At 40.3% G+C, this 22,286-nt stretch overlaps 1 protein-coding gene across 1 annotated transcript in view; it reads right to left on the bottom strand.

Moving 5' to 3' along the window:
• Window positions 1-2,083: 2,083 nt before the first annotated feature.
• Window positions 2,084-22,286, bottom strand: part of MYT1L (myelin transcription factor 1 like) — a 246,292-nt gene continuing 226,089 nt past the window's right edge. The window contains exons 19-22 of the mRNA XM_044290651.1: window positions 22,116-22,207; window positions 12,734-12,837; window positions 9,809-9,952; window positions 2,084-2,224 (exon numbers count right to left, since the gene is read on the bottom strand). Of these exons, the coding sequence (XP_044146586.1) occupies window positions 2,084-2,224; window positions 9,809-9,952; window positions 12,734-12,837; window positions 22,116-22,207 (481 nt within the window). The remainder of the gene's footprint in view (window positions 2,225-9,808; window positions 9,953-12,733; window positions 12,838-22,115; window positions 22,208-22,286) is intronic.

The raw sequence follows: 22,286 nt of genomic DNA, 5'->3' as shown, positions 1-22,286 counted from the left end.
GAAGGTGAACAACAAGCACCTTGCTTCGGCTTTCGAAAAGGCAGTTCTGAGCATGACCGCTACGACTAAGAGCACAACAGAAAGACAGGCCTTTACAGAGAACATACTGCAAAGCCCCCCAAAGTAATTACATAATCGTCTCCCAGCTAGTTATTAAAGTCCTTTTGGAAAACTGTTAGCATTTGTACATGGAATAGTATAAAGTGCCGCTGGGATATACATATATTTATACATATATATACCGAGGTTGAGTATTGTATTAGAATATTAGTTGTGAGATCCCTGTAACCTCCCATAACGATATTATTGAAACAGCCACCATGGCTTCCAGTATCTTCTGTCAGTTTTTTTTTATTTTTTTATATATTTTTTTGTTCTTTTTTTTTCTCGTTAGTGTTACAAAGGCTATAGACACAAAAAAAAATTGCACTCCTCCGTATATTATGGATATATAGGACAAGGTAAGTGCAAATTATCAACTGGCACATTGTGGGGACAATGACCCTGTAAGTCCTATTTTGCTAAAAATATTTTATTTTTTATTTTTTAAAAAACCCATCTTTTTTTTTTCATAGCAAAATTCTAAAGTACATTGTACTTTCTGCATAACATTAACACATGGAAGGAAAAAGATATGCAATTTAAATAAAAAATAAGAATCCTTTTGACATCTTTATAAACACAACACGTCCTTGACTTAAAAAGTGGTCTTATGCATACAATTAGTGCAGTTGTTTAGAAGAACATAAATTATGCTAAAATAACCAAATGTAAAAAAGAAAAAAAATCTGCATTAAAATGAGCACAATAAAAAAAAATTATAATAATAAAAAAATAAGTGCTGTTTGATAGTTTGGTCAACTAACAAATTTTCACATTTTTTTTCCCCCAGCAGGGGCAGTCCAACAACAATCCAAATGTTTGTTTCTGGTTGTCACGAGACAGACACAACCTGTGTGAGGAAAAATGGTTAGACGTAAAAGGTTCAAACTTGATCTACTTTTTTTTTCTGCTAAATCTATTTTTGGAATTCTTCCAGGGATCAGAAACGGGTTTTATTTTTTGCATTACTCGTAACCCCCCACCACCACCAATTCAATGAAAACACAATGAAAAAGGCAACAGAAAATGTATTAAAAATAGTGTCTTTCATCCTCGATCAAAAATGCTGTATATTTTTGTGTAATGCGCAGTTCAAAGGGAAATGAATCAATCTGGGAGTGAACGGTAAGTAGTGGCTTTTTCTCCAAAGTCTGTTTGAAAAAAAAAAGATCAGTAGGAATAATCTCAACGTTCTCTTCCAATATAGTTCAACAATGGAGGTTCCCATATTGAGATCAGCTAAAGTTCAGTTATGAATGAAAAGTGCTTTTAAGCTGCTTTTACTCCCCCCCTTAGGTTTTCTTAGCTAGATGTTGTCTTATGTCAACATTGTTTTTGAATCGTTCAATTCTCAAGTGTCCATTCTTCAGAGTTTAAAAAAAAAGTTGCCCCACTTGGATAACCAACATCTGAAACCAAAAAAACAGCCTTCCACTCGAAAGGTCCTTAAAAAATAAAGCAATTTCACTTTACTGCCCAATGTGAAACTGTAGGCATTCCATGGACTATGTTGTTCCAAACCTTAAAATTTCCAGTATTCAGAGACCAAATGAAGTTTTCTAGAAAGTGGCAGCAGATGGCAATACCATTTTAGAAGCAGAATTTGTCTTATCCAGTTCAAAATACTAAAACGTTGATCACCAAAGCTTTTAAAAAATCTACCCTCTGATTCTCTTCGGCAGCTTTCCTTTTTTTCAGAAATATATTTACCTTAAAAATGTGCATACATTAGCAGCTATAAACATTACATGGCATATCACACAATGTTAGCTTATATGAAAACGTACAAAATGTGAATGTATTCAAAATCTATTCAGCAGGTACTATTCTTAAAGCAAGACATCGAATCATCATGGAGTCTTGTAAGCATAACACTGTCTCAGAATGAATAAATATATATAACACTTTTCCGGTAGATTACAGCAGCAGAAAACAAGAGTCATCTGTTATTTTGTTGTTTGAGCAAAACCTTCTTTTTTTTTTAGACTTGTATTCCTCTTACAGCTTGTTTTATGTTTTCCAGAAGTGCCTTATTTTCCGGGCTTTGATAGCGATCTTGATTTGTATACATGTCCGTCAATGTGGTCACGTAGGCATCAAAATTTTGTTCGTTGATGGGGTCCTACAAGATAGTAAAAAAAAAAAAACTATATTATTTTGTAGCCTTCTTTTTTGTAGGTGAATGATATGCTTGACAGACTATTGTACCATGACAAAAACTGATCTTGCTAATTTTAAAGTGCATCTGTCAGCAGATTTGCTGAACTGCAGAGGGCATGGCAGTTGCAGAGAGAGCAAAACCTCTAGGTGTAATCGCAATGCTCCTGTTGCTCCTAGAGGCTCATGTGCATATATTAAAACTTCATTTTTCTCAGCAATGCGGGCACATATGAACTTAGGAACAAGACAGATACCTTCAGCTGCCAGCCAGTTTCATAGGTGAAAAACTGCTGACAGATGCCCTTTAAAGAACAAGTATGAAAAACTGTTGTTACGCCTTGTTTATGGCCTAAGGGGGCCGTGCACAACTAAAACGACACTAAAGATAGCAGTCATGCGTCGCCCCTTCGGTCCCTGTACCATCGTAAAACACAGGCAGTTTATTTTTTTATATCGGACTGCAGTGAAACATTCTTGCTCAATGAGCCCCTGTGTAATTTTCTGATGTATACAGATGGGTTGGCAAAAGTTGACTAGGCTTCAGAGTTTTGAGGAGCAGAACTTATTTATCAAGACCCCTACAATTATTTTTACCAGAAAGTGTTGGAAAACAATGCCCTGTAATAAGTACAGCATGTTGCATGGCACACTAGGTGAGAGATGACAGAGTATTGATGGATTTTTCTCGGTGTATCTGTTTTTACTGCAGTGCTGGATTTTTTGAAAAGTTTTATAAACTCGCATCAAAACTGCAGTGCCGTTGTTACAAAGGTTTTTCAATAATCACAGCAAAAAACAGCAAAGAAATCTCTTACAAAGCTGTCATATATCACCAGAGAGAAACAGCAATTAGAAAAAAAAAACAACAACACAGAAATGCCATAGAATAAAAAAGGAAGTTAATATATATGTACATGGAGCAGTGTCTCTAAAAGATCCTTCTGACAACATCTTCCCTATGAGCAAATATGTCAAACATATAGACCCTCAAACTTTTTCCATAAGTATTTGATTAAAATCTGCTTTAACAGAAAATGTTACTTTTTTGGGCTGAAATTTTTACTTCAGAAACTGTTCCCATTTCCAACACTGTAGGAATATCTAATCATGGACTGAGTATAATTTGAGCAGCTTTTGGTTTTTGATGGCCGGCCAAGAAGATCGCATGTTAGTGTGAATGAGCACGTACAATTTTAGGATGAACATCTTGGCTACTTTTCAGGTAAGTTCATTTTGTGGGTGGATTGAACGTGTCATAGGGATGCATAAAGAAACTGACCTCAAGTCTACAAATAAATCACTAAAGCTCACGTGGTACAGTAGAGAAATGGAACTGAGATCAAAATGTATGAAAAAAAGAAAACACCAGGAAGCAGATTACCTGCACTAATATTCACATTGTGTACCATACTGGCAGATTAAATAATATAATTTTTTGGGTGGAGCACTTCTGGATGATGGTATGTATGCATAGTATATGATGGAACTGAATATCTATCACACAAAAACTTGTTTAAATAAAGGGTGGTCTTCACAAAGAGGTAGACTTTAAGAGAGGGTTTGATGCCTTGTTTGCATACTTGCTAAGGAGTTTGTGCATCATGAATCCAAATCCCCTTTTTGACCATGACTAGGGAATCCAATCCACAGTATATACAGGTGCCTACTGGTCCTATTCAGGACAAAGGGTGCCATAAACAGATATATATGGATTAGCTCCTCTAATGGTGTTACACATTTACATGTAAGTGTCTAAAGGAACGGATTACTGCTCCATAACAAACAGATGGAAAGTAGACTACAGATATCATACAAGTATCAAAGGGTAGTCACATTTGTACTTGTACAATGATTATTTCTTGTATTTTCCATTCATAACTTACTGAATAACATTCCAGATAAAGTTGGGGCTACAGGGGTAAATTTATTGGCATGGCTCTGCAGCATAGCACTTTACTGAAATGTTGCAGCTTATCATGGTTTATCATGGTTGCCTGGAGATACAGTTTGATGCAGCTTTGGGTTATTGTTGTCAACACAATGCATTGTGATTCACAATATTACTTGTACATCTAAAAAAAAAAAGAGTAATCAAGGAGAAGTTCTTCCTCTGTGAGGTAATGTGGAAAAGTCTTCTCCTTTATACAAAAATGTTTGTCACAAGTGTATGGAGAAAACCATGGAAGAGGACTATTGTTCCCTGCTGAATAACATCAAGGTAATGACTAAAGAAGTAAAACATTTGTTGGAACAGAAAAGCAAACCATCTTTACCAGGGCATTCCAGAACTTAGTCTAATCCCATTCTACAAGACTTTAGATCCAAAATGCTAGAATCGAAGTTGGCTTTTGAGTAATGATGCAGAAGTTCTTCCATGAGGCAATGAGGCAGACTTTGCAAAAAAAAAAAAAAAAAGACTCATTTGGTACAAGTGAATGGAATAAACTCTGGATTAGGTATACCATTCCCTGCTGAGGAGCATCAAGATAATTATTATCAGGCCTTCAAAAAATTTTAAATTTTGATTCATCCTTCTACACTGTAGACGCTACTTGCTCAACTCAAAGTTTGACTTTTTTTTCCCATTCCAAGCAGTTGCTAAAGATGGTAACGACAACTATGAAAGTTGAGGATGCAAGATCCGCTCTGCTTCTAATGTTAATCGAGGAAGCTGGGGCAGTGACAGACTAAGCAGCAGGGACAAGTGACGGCGAAACGAGGTGGATGGTGGTGAATGGACAGCTTGTGGAGCAGAGTGGTTTTACTGTGTATACTAGTTTGTTAGCACAAGCTGGTTAACAACATAGGGGGACACCATAAAATTCTTGAGGGACCAGATGTTTCTTCCTCAAGACGTTAGTGAGGAGGGACAAGAATGTAATAAAATTAGGCAACTAAGACCCAAGTCTGCTCAATGTAATAGTGAATACTGGACAGTCAGGAAACTAGGGCACTTGCAGAAATCTCAAGGACATGTAGATGGACAGTCAGGAAACTAGGGCACTTGCAGAAATCTCAAGGACATGTAGAATCACATGACCCTCCATTTCCTGGGTGAGACCTGATTGCTGTAGAGGAAAAACATTTCTAACCAGGGGACCTGGATTTCGGGATCAATAAAATGACACCAAATTTTTATGACTATATATTAAGTTATATATTGTCCGGCCTGCCACACATTAGTAAAGACTTAACAGTAAGCAGCCAACCCCTTTAATGTTTTCCTATAAAATAGGGGTGCACAACGTTTCCTGGTTGGGGGCCACATTGCCAGACTGAACCAATTACGAGGGCCGAAATTAAAATGTAAAGGTGTATTAACAACTGAAATATTGTACTTATGGCATATTGAACACACATTATGTACCATTAATGTCTAGTTACACTTCTAGGACTCCCATCTAATGGGAGAAATACATGAAAAATACATGTGAGCAGTCACAAGACATAGGCATACATGTCTGTTACCATATGGTTGGGGGCCGCATAGAATAGTATCAAGGGCCGCATGTGGCCCCCGGGCCGCAGGTTGTGCACCCCTGCTATAAAACAATATAATAATCTGTTCAGCTCCTGCTCTAAAACATTCTGTCTGGAGATTGCACTGCATTTTCATGTTGACAGGTTCTCTTTAAGTGATGTCTGCTAGGTTCAGGAGAGATGTATATTTAGGATGGGCTGAACATTCAGAGATGTAACCTGAAGATATCTGCAGTTATGGCCTATGACTATGACAAGTAGGATCACAGCTTGACTTCTGTTTTCAATTGGGTAAAAGCATATTTTACACTGCAAGAAACGTTCCTAATTGAGCTGCCATCACATATAAAGCTTTGCCTTGGACTTTAATGTCCTAAAAGTAAACATCAATTGCTAAAAGAAAAGCTAAGTGCACTTATTTATCCTGAGGTGATGAGACTAATGCACCCCGTATTGATCAAATGCAGCAAGTAAATACAGGTCTGTCATGTATGAGGCCTTCGGAGCAGTGGTGGACTGAGCGTTCCAGGCATTGGGGTTTTCTGGAATCAGAACTTTGATGGTGTATCCTCAGGATAGGTCATCAATATAGATCTGTGGGGGTCTGGCTCATAGCACCTGTGTAGACCTGTGGTCTCTTCATTGTTTACATGGTATCTTCTTATAAACAGCTGTGCAAGGTGCTACAGCTTCATCCCGTTCAAGTGAATGGGATGAAGCCACAATATCTTACACTGATGTTACTATGTAGCTGGTGAGCAGGTGGACAGCCCCTTGTAAGCACTGAAGAGGCCACAGCGCTCGGCCAAGGACTGCTGATTGTCATGGGTCCCAATAAGACCACCACTGATCTAATATTGATATCCTGAGACTAGACCATCAATATTTTAACCCCTTTAAAGCTCGGTTTTGTGTGATGAACTGCATAAAAAAAAACACTGGCCAACATTTATCATTAAATACACCACCTTTATGGCGTAAAAAAGTCACAAACTGCACATCTGCGACTTTTCCAAGGGCACTTGCACAATTCTTTTTGCATAAGTGGCATTTCTCTGCTAGCCTTGCCACTTTACCAAAAAAAGGGGGCGGGGATGGCAGTTCAGCCACATTTATCATCTTCTATGCCAGTTTTCTGGCGTGAAAGAGCACTGAAATCAACATCAGCCAGGGGCTGGCTATTAGCCACACAACAGCTAATGAAAGTATTTGGTCTCATTGACATACTGGAAGTGAAATCCCTACTGTCCTCTACTAGGTCACAACTGAATCCTGATTTATTCTTGACAACTTGACCTCAAAGCAGCACTGGCATGAGCCATCTGACATGCAGCATTGTCCATGCTATCTGCCAAGCAGTTCTTGAAAGTACTTTTCCATAGTCAAGTTGCCAAAGACAATTCAGGTAAGCTTCAACTATGACACAGTAGAGGACTGAGCAACCTCTGGAATGGAGGCAATCAGATAAATAACTATTATGGAGATGGAGAGATTCATATAACTGGCTGAAAGTATTTGACTAAAGTTTCATTTTTGGTACTGTATTTAACTGCGCAAATGTTTAAAAGAGACATCTCTGATACTGCTATAAAGCCTCATGTTATTGCTTTATGCAGTTCTGTAGTTCAGGCAGGGTGCTGGTTCTCCTTAATTTCACCTGGAAAAACATTGTGAACTAAGTATCCTGACATATACAGCGGCACCCAGAGATCTCACTGCACTTCATATTATCCCTGGGCGCCGCTCCGTTCTCCGGTTATGTCCTCCGGTATCTTCGCTCAGTAGGTTATAGTAGGCGGAGACTGCCCTTGTTCTGCTGGGCGTCTCCTCCTCCTAGGCTGTAGCGCTGGCCAATCGCAGCGCACAGCTCACAGCCTGGGAGAAAAAAAACTCCCAGGCTGTGATCTCTGCGCTGCGATTGGCCAGCGCTACAGCCTAGGAGGAGGAGACGCCCAGCAGAACAAGGGCAGTCTCCGCCTACTATAACCTACTAAGCGAAGATACCGGAGGACATAACGGGAGAACGGAGCGGCGCCCAGGGATAATAGTAAGTGCAGTGAGATCCCTGGGCGCCGCTGTATATGTCAGGATACTTAGTTCACAATGTTTTTCCAGGTGAAAGGTCCTCTTTAAAGAGACCTGCTCTGTATGGAGACTTATTGTTAGGAATGGAAAACAATATGTAAAGAGGCATCTTCCAGGGAAAGAGAACCATTTCACTAGCGCCACCTTCTGGAAGTGGCTAAATATGAGTCAAGGTCCAACATTTTAGCAAGCCTTGGAACATGACAAGGGAAAATATCCAAGCCAAATATCTATCCGTATAGAGCTGTCAGGGCAGTGGGTGGCCCTCATCGGTACATAGTAGGATTCTGACTGGCTGAACGTGATTCCTTGAATTCAGCTTAGGCAGGTTGCTGGTTCTCCTTGGAGAGACCAGCCAGAATTCTACTCCATACAGGTGAGGGGCAAGCACCTCCAAACAGCTGTATACGGATAGATATTTGGTTTGGCTATTTTCCCTTGTCATGTTCCAAGGCTTGTTAACAAGTCAGACCTTAACTCATAGGGATCCACTTTCAGATGATAGGGAGTTTGCAGTTCTGGATTACTATTAATCCTATATATTGCAAGTATTCGGAATTATGTTGTGTCTTCTATAGTTTATGGCATATAAGACAATATCAGAGTAGTACTGCCAATAAAGCCAACCAAAGACAATATAAAAAACACATTTATATTCAGTGCAAATACATCCATACAAGGTATGACAAATGCAGCAGTATGTGACGACAAAGTTATTAATTTTGAGGCCAGAATCTCACGATTGACAAAAATTCAGCTCAAAATGTTCACTTAACCTTGTAATCAAGATGTATGAAAAATATATGTCTATATATTGTACATGAAAAAAAGTGTGTGCCATTTTCTTCCTTTGTTTTGAGTTTTGAAAAGGACATACATACAATTTCTATATCAACATTTAGGAGCCAATCCCTGAAGATTGCTGTACATAAGAGAGTTACAGACACCGTTTTAGATGAAGGAGATCGTCCTACATATAGAAGCTTACAGTCTGGAGGAGAACATGCATTAACGAGGCATGACTTGGTGTAATGATGATGGCTGGTCCACATACAAACCATTCATGGAAACTAGGATTACCACACAGGTTGCACAAGGAGAGTATGGTGCCTAGGGTAACTCCATATTTACAATACTAATAATGAGTCCGAGGAAGAATAGAAAATTAAAGTTTGGATGATTGATGAAGAGGGAAGCTCTAAACGAACATGAACATGTTTTCCAAAGATGAGATTCAGCCCTAGAAGAATCCTGAAGATGTGCATGGGATGAACTATTGAGAAAAGAGAAAAGGAGTAGACCATGGGTAGAGTTCAAGTTGTGATTAATATTTGGAACTTTAGACATAAGTTACATACATTTGACTCTGTGGGGCAAAAGTATGGAAGAAAAGCTGAAGAACAAGAGACCCAACAAAAATGGACTAAATATATTCACTAATTAGTCAAGAAACATGGAAGATAAATGACAAAAACAAATGACATAGGTGGCAATGAATACAGATACATAGATGATACATTAATGTCGACTAATGAGAAGAAGGGGTTGTTACCAGGTTTTCCCTATTCAAGTTTTTAGACAAGTTAGTATAGGTAGTGCAAAACATCCTCTAAGCATAAACTATTGACAATTAAAGAAGGTTACCTTAGCCACTGCTCCATCTACAGTAGATGATGAAAAGCTTGAGCAGAAAAGTCCTATGTCTAATGGCAGAATTACTACTCTATACATGAGGAGCACGTTCCGAGAAAGTTTTGAAAACACCATGACAATAACGCAACAGGAGACAAGAACTAAACATACAGTCTAAACAATGGAAAAGATGGTTATATGTCCTCAAAGGAAACAACCAAAACACCACAAGTACAAAGAAAGGAAAGCACTGTTTTATGTAAGGAAGTTATTAATGTAGTTACTTTACCTGATTAATGACCAAATATACATTATGGCATTCTATGACAGACAAACGGGAATTACTCACCATATGGGGTAGCTGAATATTAGCGAGACTATGAATTAAAGACTGACTGAGATTGGCCAGTTCATGCAGAAGAGACTCATTCTGCTGCTCAATGACTTTGTTTTCCTCTTCTATTGTCTTCAGGTTACTCTCCATTGTTGTAATCTATAAAGCATAGACGGGGCAAAATACAAGGTATTATAAGACGTATAATGTAGTTGTGGTGCAATCAGCAATACCACTAGTGTCAGGTCTAACTAAATTCATCACAATATTACTGGTAATTGTAATATTAAATAGTCAAGTGGTCAGGTGGTTGAATTTTGTTACATGTGAGCACAACAGCATAGCTAATTGACTGGAGTATGTGGCTTACTAAATATTTTGAATATAACTGGTGCAGTAGTAATCTTAGCTTTTGTGCCCTTCAGCTAGAGGGTCGCTCTTCCTGTATACCCATGTTGGCATCTCAGCTTGTATATGCTGTACTCCATACATGTACAGAAGGCCACGTGACTTCACTATGTGACCCATACGAGTAGTGGGAGTGCAGTTTACTATGTGTGTGTTACTTTGTGATTTGAAAGTCTAGAATAATAAGGAAATTTGATTTGTATGTATTTGGTCTGACACAATTACACACTATTAATGTAGTCATATATTCATGGTTCTAAAGCTGGGCATACACATTAGATTAATGTCGTTGATCCTGCTGAATTCGGCAGACCTGGCAGGCCATCTAATGTGCACGAGGTCGTTTCGAGGGAAAGTAAGGACTGGCCTGTGGGATTTCAACATGCTTGATCCTTTTGTTCTCAGGTGCATTCGTCTCTTCCAGATGAGCCTGGCAACAGTTTACTATGCTCTCCCCATTGAGAACAAGACCTCTCCAGCAGAGTGTGCATGTGTATTGTTAGAGGGTGGTTGGGAAGAATAGCGGATATGTAAGTATATGGACGGTAATGTCGTTTTTATAGTTTGTTAATTAATGTCTACAGTATGTTTCAAAATGGTCTATACCAGCAGTTTGTATGCCTTTTATGTACTTATATACTTCTTTACTGTCAGTAATGTGTTCCTCTCATGCTCATCGGGTAACTGCATGACATCATGGGTCACACAGAAGTGATTTCATCAATTGTGGCCAGGTCTCTAGTTTGTATATGATTTCCATTATGAATTTCTTAATTGAGTATGATCTGTTTATTAGACAGTAAATAAGTTTTACTAAATTGATAATAAATTTGATATGTGGGGCTCGCTCGCTTACCTCCCTATCCCCATCACTATTAACATAGTATGTTGTTTTACAGCGCTTTTTAATTACAGCATTTTTTTAAATTATATATGATAAATTTAGGTCATGAAAAGCTGTACATGACTCAAAGAATGCCAAAAGTAATTTTTTTTCTCATGCACCAGCTCCTTAGGCACTGTACTCGACGTGACACAGTATCAGTCGTGCCTGGAATTACTTTAAAGACACATCTATCTAAAATGTCTATGACTTGGGCCTATATGATATAGCAATATAATTAATGCTCATGTTCGTTGAAGTCATAAAAAAAAAAAAAACTCTTTGATGTCCTAATTTTTGTTCTATGTCATGAGCATACTACCTATGTATACAATGTAAAACTAGTAGGTTAAAAAAGAAAAAAAATGAAATCAAATACTACTTATGGATAACTTTTATTCTTCGAAGGCTGAATTTCGTGTAAGTTACATGGAAAAATCACACAACCTCCCCTCCCGTGTAACTTACATGAAATTGGTATTCATCAACACAGGGTTCTTGGCAAGCAACAGGACGCTCGTCCAGTACCTAGTGGGAGGGAGCAGAAGCTGAAAAGGGGGCAGAGAATGAAGCAAAAGAGGTGGAACTGATTCAAGTGAACAAAATAATGGACGTGTGTGTCATCGACCAGCATGGGTCACTTTTGGAACCAGATTTGTTAGACTAGCCACCAGACTAGGCCAACAGTCCAATTGCAATGTTAAAGGTTCTAAGCCAGCACTCTTCAGTAATGGCTTAGGTGATGCTTAGAATTGATGGTTGTTTGGGAAATCATTAGTAATGTGTGTGCTTTTTAGTTCCACCTCTTTGAATGATAAAAATCATAACCACTAAATTCTAATATACAAACATAACTATTATACTACAATTTACGTCAATAATCGCACGTCTGTAGACAATAGGCAGTTCTTATTTTCTTCTTGTTTTCCAGATACTTGTAAATATTACTTTATTTTAATTTTTGATTATTTTTTTTTTTACCAAATTTGGGTTAATAGAAGATCAAATTGGTATTTCTGTTCTATTGTTTTAACAGTGCCACACGCTTGAATGTAACACTTGATATGGTCACCGAGTTCTCATCCTCACCCTTACCCTCCATGTAATTTTTTTTTCCCGATCTCTCCATAAATACATCTGATGTCTTGGTTGATGAATACCATGCAGCCAGCATGATTATGTGGCCACAGAAGACGGTATTTACAGAAGTACGGATGCACTCACGCATGTCACATAGAGATGTTATCCGGATTTTTCATGCACATGCATGTCACAAAGAAACAGTGCAGGCTTTAAAAAAGAAAAATGTTACAATGACAATGATAATTTAGTATTACAGTCTGATAGGCTGCTGTGCCATTGTCTATCCGTGTTACAGTAAGCAAAAGTGACCAATAAGGGTGAATTTTACTTCTGAACAAATGACCTGGGCATGCATGAAGTATGGGTGAGCATGAGAATAAAAGTTTTACTGCGTTATTTAATTTTTTTGTATTTTGTTCTTAAATTTATGAGTAGGTTAGTGGCATCTCATATAGGTAACTCATACATGGCAGAGTTGTATGCCTTCTCGGCAGAGCTAGCGGTACCGTTCTTTCTAAAATTACCTATGCAAGACATTTTCAATATTGCTTTTAGAAAACTGTTACCTGAGTTCTCAGCTTAATCATATCAGATTCCATCTGGGAATTAGACTCATTGAGTTCCTTTATTTCTTCATCCAATTGTTTTATTTCCTCATCATTTTCTATACCTAAGGGGATATTAAAAGAAAACGTAATAGAGTTGTAAACCATCAGGCATCAGTGATAACGCTTGGATAAACAACGCTATCAATAAAGCACAGTTAAAACAGAAGATTTCAAATTGAATGTGACGCTCGATAATGAGCTCTATGAGCAGAATGAATAGTAAAATAATCTATGCAACTTTATAGCTAAATACTGGGGCCTAAGGGCGGACTGAGGAAGATCTGGGCCCCGGGCCTTAAAGGAGTTTTCAGATAAAAGATGATTTTTTAACAAGTTCCTGTAGCATGGGCCATGAAACAGAAGAGTCATACTCACCTGCTAAACGCTGCTCTGATGGTCCACGCTGCCATTTTCATCTGTATAAGGCTGAGTTCACACCAACGTTCAGCCTTTCCGTTCTCCTGCTCCGTTATAGGAGCAGGAGAACGGAAAGGACGGATTGGGCACATAACTGAGGCGAGCGGAGCCTACGGACCCCATAGACTATAATGGCGTAAACCTAACGGACCCCATTATAGTCTATGGGGTCCGTAGGCTCCGCTCGCCTCAGTTATGTGCCCAATCCGTCCTTTCCGTTCTCCTGCTCCTATAACGGAGCAGGAGAATGGAAAGGCTGAATGCTGATGTGAACGAGGCCTTACTACAGCATTGTCCCACCGAAGGTTGCAAACACATTCCAAACATACCTGTGTATACTTTGTTTCTTTATTCCTTGTCCAGAAAAGGTGCTTTTATTCTGATGGAAAACAGCTCAAAAGTGTCTGGGTTAGGTTTGCTGTTTCAAGTGCCCAAAGCAAACCAGACTTAAAGGGATTCTGTCATCAGAAATGAGGCCTATAACCTAAACATATGGCGATGTCCCTAGTAATAATAGAATCCTAAAGTGACTTTATCAAATGCGCCTGTGGCTCTATCATCATAAAAAACAGGTTTATATCACCTGTCACTCACTTCAAAATGTGTCCAAGGGGAGGTCTCATGGTGAAGGGTGCCCGGCTGCAGCCATCTCGTTTAGGTGCCCAGCGCCACCTTCTGAAGTGAAATCGCCGCCCTCCCTTTCATTAGATCCGCCTACCTCAGTTCATCGCCGCCTCTCTAACGTCCGCTCGCTTCAGCCAGATCCCTATACCTAGTGCGCATGCGCGGGTTCTGGCTCTATTACTAGGGACATCGCCATATGTTTAGGTTATAGGCCTCATTTCTGATGACAGAATCCCTTTAAGTGTAAAAAAAATTAAAAATACATGCCAGCTGCCGCCAACTTGGTTGAATGAAGATCTCGGCTGAATTCCTTTGCGTGCTGACGTATGGTGACATCATCTCGGGCCGCGCGAGATTTCGAGACAGATCTTAAAGCAAGATAGCGAAGGCGGGCCTGTCGTGAGCAAATGGTGGCGGTAAGAGTGATTGATTTTTTTTCAGTTTATTTTAAACTGTTTTTATGCATGTATGAATGCAGCATCTGAGGGGTACAATGATGGGGAGCGTCGCTATCATCACAAAGTAAATTCGTCACAAAGCGATTTTTTAGCAAAATTTGACGAAGCAGCCGAATCGAATTTTCCAAAACAGCCAGATCCCTATACCTAGTGTGCATGCGCGGGATCTGGCTGAAGCGAGCGGACGTTAGAGAGGCGGCGATGAACTGAGGTAGGCGGATCTAATGAAAGGGAGGGCGGCGATTTCACTTCAGAAGGCGGCGCTGGGCACCTAAACGAGATGGGCACTCTTCACCATGAGACCTCCCCTTGGACACATTTTGAAGTGAGTGACAGGTGATATAAACCAGTTTTTTATGATTATAGAGCCACAGGCGCATTTGATAAAGTCACTTTAGGATTCAGTGTATTACTAGGGACATCGCCATATGTTTAGGTTATAGGCCTCATTTCTGATGACAGAATCCCTTTAAAAATAGGGAAGGACTAATTTAGCTCCTCATATCCTGGGATTGGTAGCAGCTAGAGGTATGGGTATTGTTTGAAAGCTAACATTTCAAACTTTCAGTAAATAACAGAAGCATTATATCTAGAGATTAGCGACGTTTTGGAAAATTCGATTCGACTGCTTGGCCAAATTTTGCTAAAAAATCGCTTTGTGACGAATTTACTTTGTGATGATAGCGACGCTCCCCATCATTGTACCCCTCAGATGCTGCATTCATACATGCATAAAAACAGTTTAAAATAAACAGAAAAAAAAATTAATCACTCTTACCGACACCATTTGCTCACGACAGGCCCGCCTTCGCTATCTTGCTTTAAGATCTGTCTCGAAATCTCGCGCAGCCCGAGATGATGTCATCATACGTCAGCACGCAAAGGAATTCAGCCGAGATCTTCATTCAACCAAGTTGGCGGCAGCTGGCATGTTTTTATTTATTTTTTTACACTATTTCAGGTTGAATCGATTCGTTACCACGAAGCACTAGGAAATTTGGCTTCACGGCAACTCTGATTTATCCTGAAATTCGGATCGAATTCCACTTTGTTGGATTCAATTCGCTCAACTCCAATTATATTAATCTGAAGATATAACTGTTAGAAATGGAGCCAGGAGTGAAATCAGTGAAACCTGTGTTTACTTTCACTTCAGCTGCATTCTCTGCCATCCTTATTTCTAACAGCTATATCTTCTGATGTAATGGATTTAATGTCAGCTTTCAAACAAGACCTGGACCATACCTCTAGCTGCTACCAATCCCAATATATGAGCAGCTAAATCAGCCCTCTTCTTAAGTCTGTTTTGATTTGGGCACAGAGAACAGCAAAGTCCACCCAGCTGGGCACTTGGGAGCCGTTTTCCTTCAGAATAAAAGCACTTTTTCTGGACATTGACTAAAGACACAAAGTGCACACAGGTATGTTTGGAATGTGTTTGCAATGCTCTGTGGGAAAATGCTGTTAGTTACATTGGTGAAAATGACGTGACCGATTCCCTTTAACTAGGATACTATTGAATAAGGGGTTTTAAAAATTTCAAGGTTTGTCTGCAAGAATTTAATTTACAATGAATTTTTTTTCCCGTATACTTCCGATATCAATTCCCCATCATTTTCAAGATTTCTGCTTGCTGTCTTACAAAAAGAACCTTCATTGGTAACATCCATTGGATACATAAGCACAAATGCACCCTGAGAGAAATGTCAGATTGCTCCAAAATGCGACATGTAAATGATTACAAGTGTGGTCTGATTAGATACTGTTTTTTTCCACAAGACGATGTAAAAGTTCTCCCCCTACTGACCTATAAAAAGGCTTTTAGAAGCTACTTTTGGGTAGAAAAGTTACAGCCAGCTCACCTTCTTATCCTGTATGGCGGTGCACGGGGCGGACTCAAGCCAGTCCTCAGAAGTAATGCACAAGGTAGAAAGAATGCTCCAGCACCGAAACGGACGTAATGAAAATTCCCGGTCTTTATTCATCACCAAGATACAGGTGGGTACAGCAAACAGTGGCACTGGCTCCAACTTAATCCCCAAGATCTACGCGTTTCGAACGATGGTGTTCTTAGTCATGATCTGAGGTGTCTGACATGTTGCATGTAAGACACCTCAGATCATGACTAAGAACACCATTGTTCGAAACGCGTAGATCTTGGGGATTAAGTGGGAGCCAGTGCCACTGTTTGCTGTACCCACCTGTATCTTGGTGATGAATAAAGACCGGGAATTTTCATTACGTCCGTTTCGGTGCTGGAGCATTCTTTCTACCTTGTGCATTACTTTTGGGTAGTGTACCTCTTGGTGAGAGTTTATTGACTGCTAGACATGTCTCTAATATGCACTCAAAGACATTTTGCCCAGTTGACGGACTTTGATAGGAGGCGCATTATTGGATTGAGAAAAGCAGGATGGTCATTTTGATGAATGACTGTTCTGACCTACAGTAGATGTTAGGAGGTGTTGGGCGCAGTGGTTACGTGATGGCATGTACACAAGGCAAACAGGCTCTGGACAGCCCAGACAGACCACCAGTAGAAAAGATTATTTGATCCACCAACAAGGGTAAGCAGCTCCAGCAGTTTTGTTGTACACCACCTTCATTAAACCCCTGTCTCTGCCTGGACCATTTTAAGGCGCTTAGCAAAAATAAATTTGGTGTTACGGTGCCCAATATGTGTCTGCTCATTAACAGCCAGCCACAGTCGCCTTTGTTCGTGGTGTCGTGAATAAGAAACATGGACTGCTACAGACTGGAATCGTATTGTCTTTTACAATTTTTCCAGGTTTTGTTTTGGATCTGATGATGGTTGGCTTCAAGTATAGAGACCTTGTGGTTAACTCTTCAATTTTGTCTTTCCTGTGGAGAGACACACTGCCCCAACTGCTAGTGTGATGATCTGGGGAACCACTGTCAGGGAGCCATCAGTCAGTCACTCCTAGTAGTCTGTCAGTCCTAGTAGTGATATGAGGGACACTGACAGCTCAGTGATATGTGCAGGGAATCCTGCAGACACATGTGCTGCCTCTTATGGCAGGGATTGCAACTGGCCTTTTTCAGAAGGACAATGTTCGCCCACACACAGCAAGGGTTTCCCAGAAATGTCTCTGCCAGATACACTTCCTTGGCCTGCTTGGTCTCCAGATTTATATCCAGTCAAGCATTTATGGAACCAGCTGGGACACCAGCTTCAACAACCTACAAATGTGCAGGATTTTCAGGTCCAGCTGCAACATCTATGGGCAAATGTATTGCAGGATACCATACAGAACCTGTATGCCTCCACGTCCAACCGTATCTCATCTTGTATCCAGGCTAAAGGCGGCCGCACAAGTTCCTAGAGCCTCCTTTCAATTGTACAGTTTTCCCAAATAAACGTATCTTTTCTCTCTAATGTTGTAATCATTTACATACAGTGCTGCCCATAATTATTCATACCCCTGGCAAATTTTGACTTAAAGTTACTTTTATTCAACCAGCAAGTAATTTTTTGACGGGAAATAACATAGGTGTCTCCCAAAAGATAATAAGACGATAAAAAAGAGGCATTATTTTGGAAAAAAAAAAACATTTCTCAGCTTTTATTTACATTTGAGCAAAAAATGTTCTGCACTGTGGAAAATCTCAGAGGAAGTGGTCGGAAGCCAAAAGTGACACCTGTGCTGGCCAGGAGGATAGTTAGAGAGGTGAAAAAGAATCCAAGGATTACCACCAAGGCCATCCTGGTGAATCAGGGCTTTGCTGGTGGCAATGTCTCAAGGCAGACAATCCAACGGACAGTGCACAATGCAGACCAAGGAGGACGCCACTTCTCCAGATAAGGCACACAAAAGCTCGCTTTGCCTTTGCAAAAGCTCATCTGGACAAAGAAGAAGACTTCTGGTCTTCTGTGTTATGGTCAGATGAAACAAAAATTTTATTGTTTGGTCACAATGATGTTTCCTTCATTTGGCGTAAAAAAGGAGAAGCCTTCAACCCAAAGAACACAATCCCCACTGTCAAACATGGTGGTGGGAACCTAATGCTTTGGGGGGGGGGGGGGGTTTCAGTCAATGGACCAGGGAACCTAATCACAGTAAACAGCACTATGAAAAAAGAGAAATACATAAGGATTCCCAATGAGAACATCAGGCAGTCTGCATAGAAACTTGGCCTTGGGCACCAGTGGACATTTCAGCATGACAATGACCCAAAACACACAGCAAAAGTGGTGAAGAAATGGTTAGCAGACAACAACATTAACGTTTTGGAGTGGCCCAACCAGAGTCCAGACTTGAATCCAATTGAGAATCTGTGGAGGGAGCTAAAGATCACGGTGATGGCAAGAAGACCCTCCAACCTGAAAGAATTAGTGCTCATTGCTAAAGATGAATGGGTAAAAATACCTGTGGGGACATGCAAAAAGCTGGTCTGCAATTATAGGAAGCGTTTGATTGCTGTAATAGCCAATAAAGGCTTTTCTATTGATTATTGAGAAGGGTATGAATAATTTTGGACTGGACACTTTTTGCTCAAATGTAAATAAAAGCTGAGAATTTATTTTCCCACAATAATGCCTCTTGTACATCGTCTTATTATCTTTTGGGAGACACCTATGTGTGGAAGACTTTAAGTAAAAATTTGCCAGGGGTATGAATAATTATGGGCAGCACTGGATATCATTATTACATTCCAACAACTCCTTCCTGGTGCATTATTCTTTCTTTTTTTGTCAAGGAGTGCAATTCTGCCCATTCATTTGATGGACACACAGGTGACGTTTTGTTATGGCTGTTGCAGCATATGACATGGCCTGGACAAGTAATTAGGAAATTGATGTATTAAGCTTGAATATTTCATTATATTATATTTATTAACTGTAATAAACCAAGAAATAGCAATTTTTCCTATCTTAAGGTTTCAATGTGATTGAATACTTGACATACAGGAATAATTTACCATGATGTTAGTTGCAGTGTAATGTAAAAAGCTCACGCTACAATGCTGAGAACATATTTTTCATTGTGGAATTTATTGAAAACTGGCATTGAAAGTAAATCATACCAAAGATTATTTGATTTGAATGTAATTGGTTTTCAATTTATCTGCAAATTCTCACCCAATGCAGATATAATTATACCTGAAAAGTAATATATTTTTTACTTTATAAGCACACTTTTTCCCCCTCAAAATGGCAGTGTGCCTTAATAAAGCAAATACTAATAAACGCTTCCATTATAGTAGCCTTTATTAGTATGCAGGAGACACGGGGAGTAGCGCTATGAGCACTGGCTGTACTCACCACTCCCTGGTCTTCTTCTGGGCACCTATTGTGCTGTGTCATCAGGTCACAGTGCAGCTTGGCATAGGAAGAAGCAGGAAGCAGTGAGTACAGGAAGAGAGAGTTGGATCTCCAGAGTGGTTGCACCATCTGAAGCAGTAGAGGTAAGTTGTTATATTTATTTTACTGCCTGATCTGAGGTCTGATGAGGATTGGTTGTTCTGATTGGAGTGTTGAATCTGAGGTCTGATAAAGATTGGGAGCTTGATTGGGGAATCTGATCTAAGGTCTGATAAAGACTGGGGGTTTAATTGGGGGGGGGGGGGTCTAATCTGAGGTCTGATAAAGAAGGTCTGATGAAGATTAAGGGGCCTGAACTGAGGTGTGATTTGAGGGCCTAATTTGGGGGCATTTAGTTGGACCATCATTTATTTTTCAACAGGACAATGACCCCAAACACACCTCCAGGCTGTGTAAGGGCTATTTGACCATGAAGGAGAGTGATGGGGTGCTGCGCCAGATGACCTGGCCTTCACAGTCACCGGACCTGAACCCAATCCAGATGGTTTGGGGTGAGCTGGACCGCAGAGTGAAGGCAAAAGGGCCAACAAGTGCTAAGCATCTCTGGGAACTCCTTCAAGACTGTTGGAAGACCATTTCAGGTGACTACCTCTTGAAGCTCATCAAGAGAATGCCAAGAGTGTGCAAAGCAGTAGTCAAAGCAAAAGGTGGCTACTTGGAAGAAACTAGAATATGATATATTTTCAGTTGTTTCACACTTTTTTGTTATGTATATAATTCCACATGTGTTAATTCATAGTTTTGATGCCTTCAGTGTGAATCTACAATTTTCATAGTCATGAAAATAAAGAAAAGGTGTTTCCAAACTTTTGGTCTGTACTGTATATATATATATATATATACACTCCTCAACATTGAAATTGCAACATCAAGAAGGAAAAGTTGTGGAATTGTGAAAATCACAGGATCTATAGACATGCTAATGATATGCAAATTATAAAAATGGCAATCTAGCCTCCATTGCTGTCTTGCGGGACACCATGATGGCCTTTGAAAGAGGTAGCATGACGTCAATGGATAACATGTGTAGCTGAATGTCTGGCTCATAACCCATTGCTGGGCAAACATCTTCTGATGCTTTGTGTGAACTTTGTTTGCCGGCCTAGACTTGGGATTTGATCTCCAATTTCACTTGCAATACAGAATAGATCACTACACACCATTCAGAGGTTTGTCTCTGTTCCTCTTGCTGTCATTCCAGTTCGTCTTTTTTCTCCCAAACACTCATGCTGACATAGCCTAGGTGCATGTGAACTGCCATTGTGATAAACCAGTTTGCGACAAGTGGCAATAACTGGCAGGTTGAATAACAGGAGACATCACACAATCATCCCACACGACAAACTGATTTTTGAGGTTTTATGTGGCTAAATAATTTAGCTTTTAATCTGGCTTTTATGTCCCTCCCATGTGTCACAGATTGGAGCTAGGTACTTGAAAATGTGTTTTTGCAGATCTTAGCAACACTTGTTACTTCTTTGATTTGTATAACCCTACCACTTGTCCTTCTTGGTGTTGCAATTTAAATGTTTAAATTCATATTGCTATATATATTATATGGATGTGATTGGTTTAAAGGGAACCTGTCACCCAAAAATCGCCTATTAAGCTGTTTACAGTACCTTATAGTGCTGTATAGTCGTTTCCTGATGCACTTTTTGTTAGTTTTGCAGCATGTATGCTCAGTCAGAAATCGATGTTATATTCAGCTGCTGCCCCGTGCTTCAAGTCAGGCTTGAAGTCACGGGGGCAGCGGCCTCGGCGTCTTACATGGCCCTCTCCCCGCCCCCTGCCTCTGTGACTGACAGCCGAAATCCGATTCCGGGACCGCGCTCAACGGCCGCATGTGCAGTAAAGGGCGGCAGGAGCGCGGTCCCGGCTGCCGCGTGTACTACGCGCCGTCTTACTTTCGCCGCACTGCGCATGCGCCCGACATCCTGTATCAAACGCGCCCGCGCCCAGATGCCGGGCGCGGGCGCGTTTGATACAGGATGTCGGGCGCATGCGCAGTGCGGCGAAAGTAAGACGGCGCGTAGTACGCGCGGCAGCCGGGACCGCGCTCCTGCCGCCCTTTACTGCGCATGCGGCCGTTGAGCGCGGTCCCGGAATCGGATTTCGGCTGTCAGTCACAGAGGCAGGGGGCGGGGAGAGGGCCATGTAAGACGCCGAGGCCGCTGCCCCCGTGACTTCAAGCCTGACTTGAAGCACGGGGCAGCAGCTGAATATAACATCGATTTCTGACTGAGCATACATGCTGCAAAGCTAACAAAAAGTGCATCAGGAAACGACTATACAGCACTATAAGGTACTGTAAACAGCTTAATAGGCGATTTTTGGGTGACAGGTTCCCTTTAAAGAGGACCTGTAACCTCTCCTGACATGACTGTTTTAGTGACTACTTGCATTCCGATGAAATAACAATTGTGGAGCTTCATTTCTTAAATCTTTAAGAATGTTAATAATTGTTAATATTATTAATAATCAAAATAGCAAGTACCATTTGTCGCCCGCTGCTTTATAGTCATCATCTCTTCTCCTGACAATCTGGCTTTCTTCATTGCTGATGTGGCTCGTGGACATCCCGATAAACTATAAGAAACATTGCAGTGAAAAATGAGGGGTTAAGTGGTTATTTTTCGACTACTTTTAAAACCTGTTTTGTGTGTTT

The sequence above is a fragment of the Bufo gargarizans genome, chromosome 4, assembly GCF_014858855.1.
Source record: "Bufo gargarizans isolate SCDJY-AF-19 chromosome 4, ASM1485885v1, whole genome shotgun sequence".
Lineage (NCBI taxonomy): Eukaryota > Metazoa > Chordata > Amphibia > Anura > Bufonidae > Bufo > Bufo gargarizans.
The sequence above is the reverse complement of the archived record's forward strand: the minus strand, read 5'-3'. Positions and strand labels throughout refer to the sequence as shown.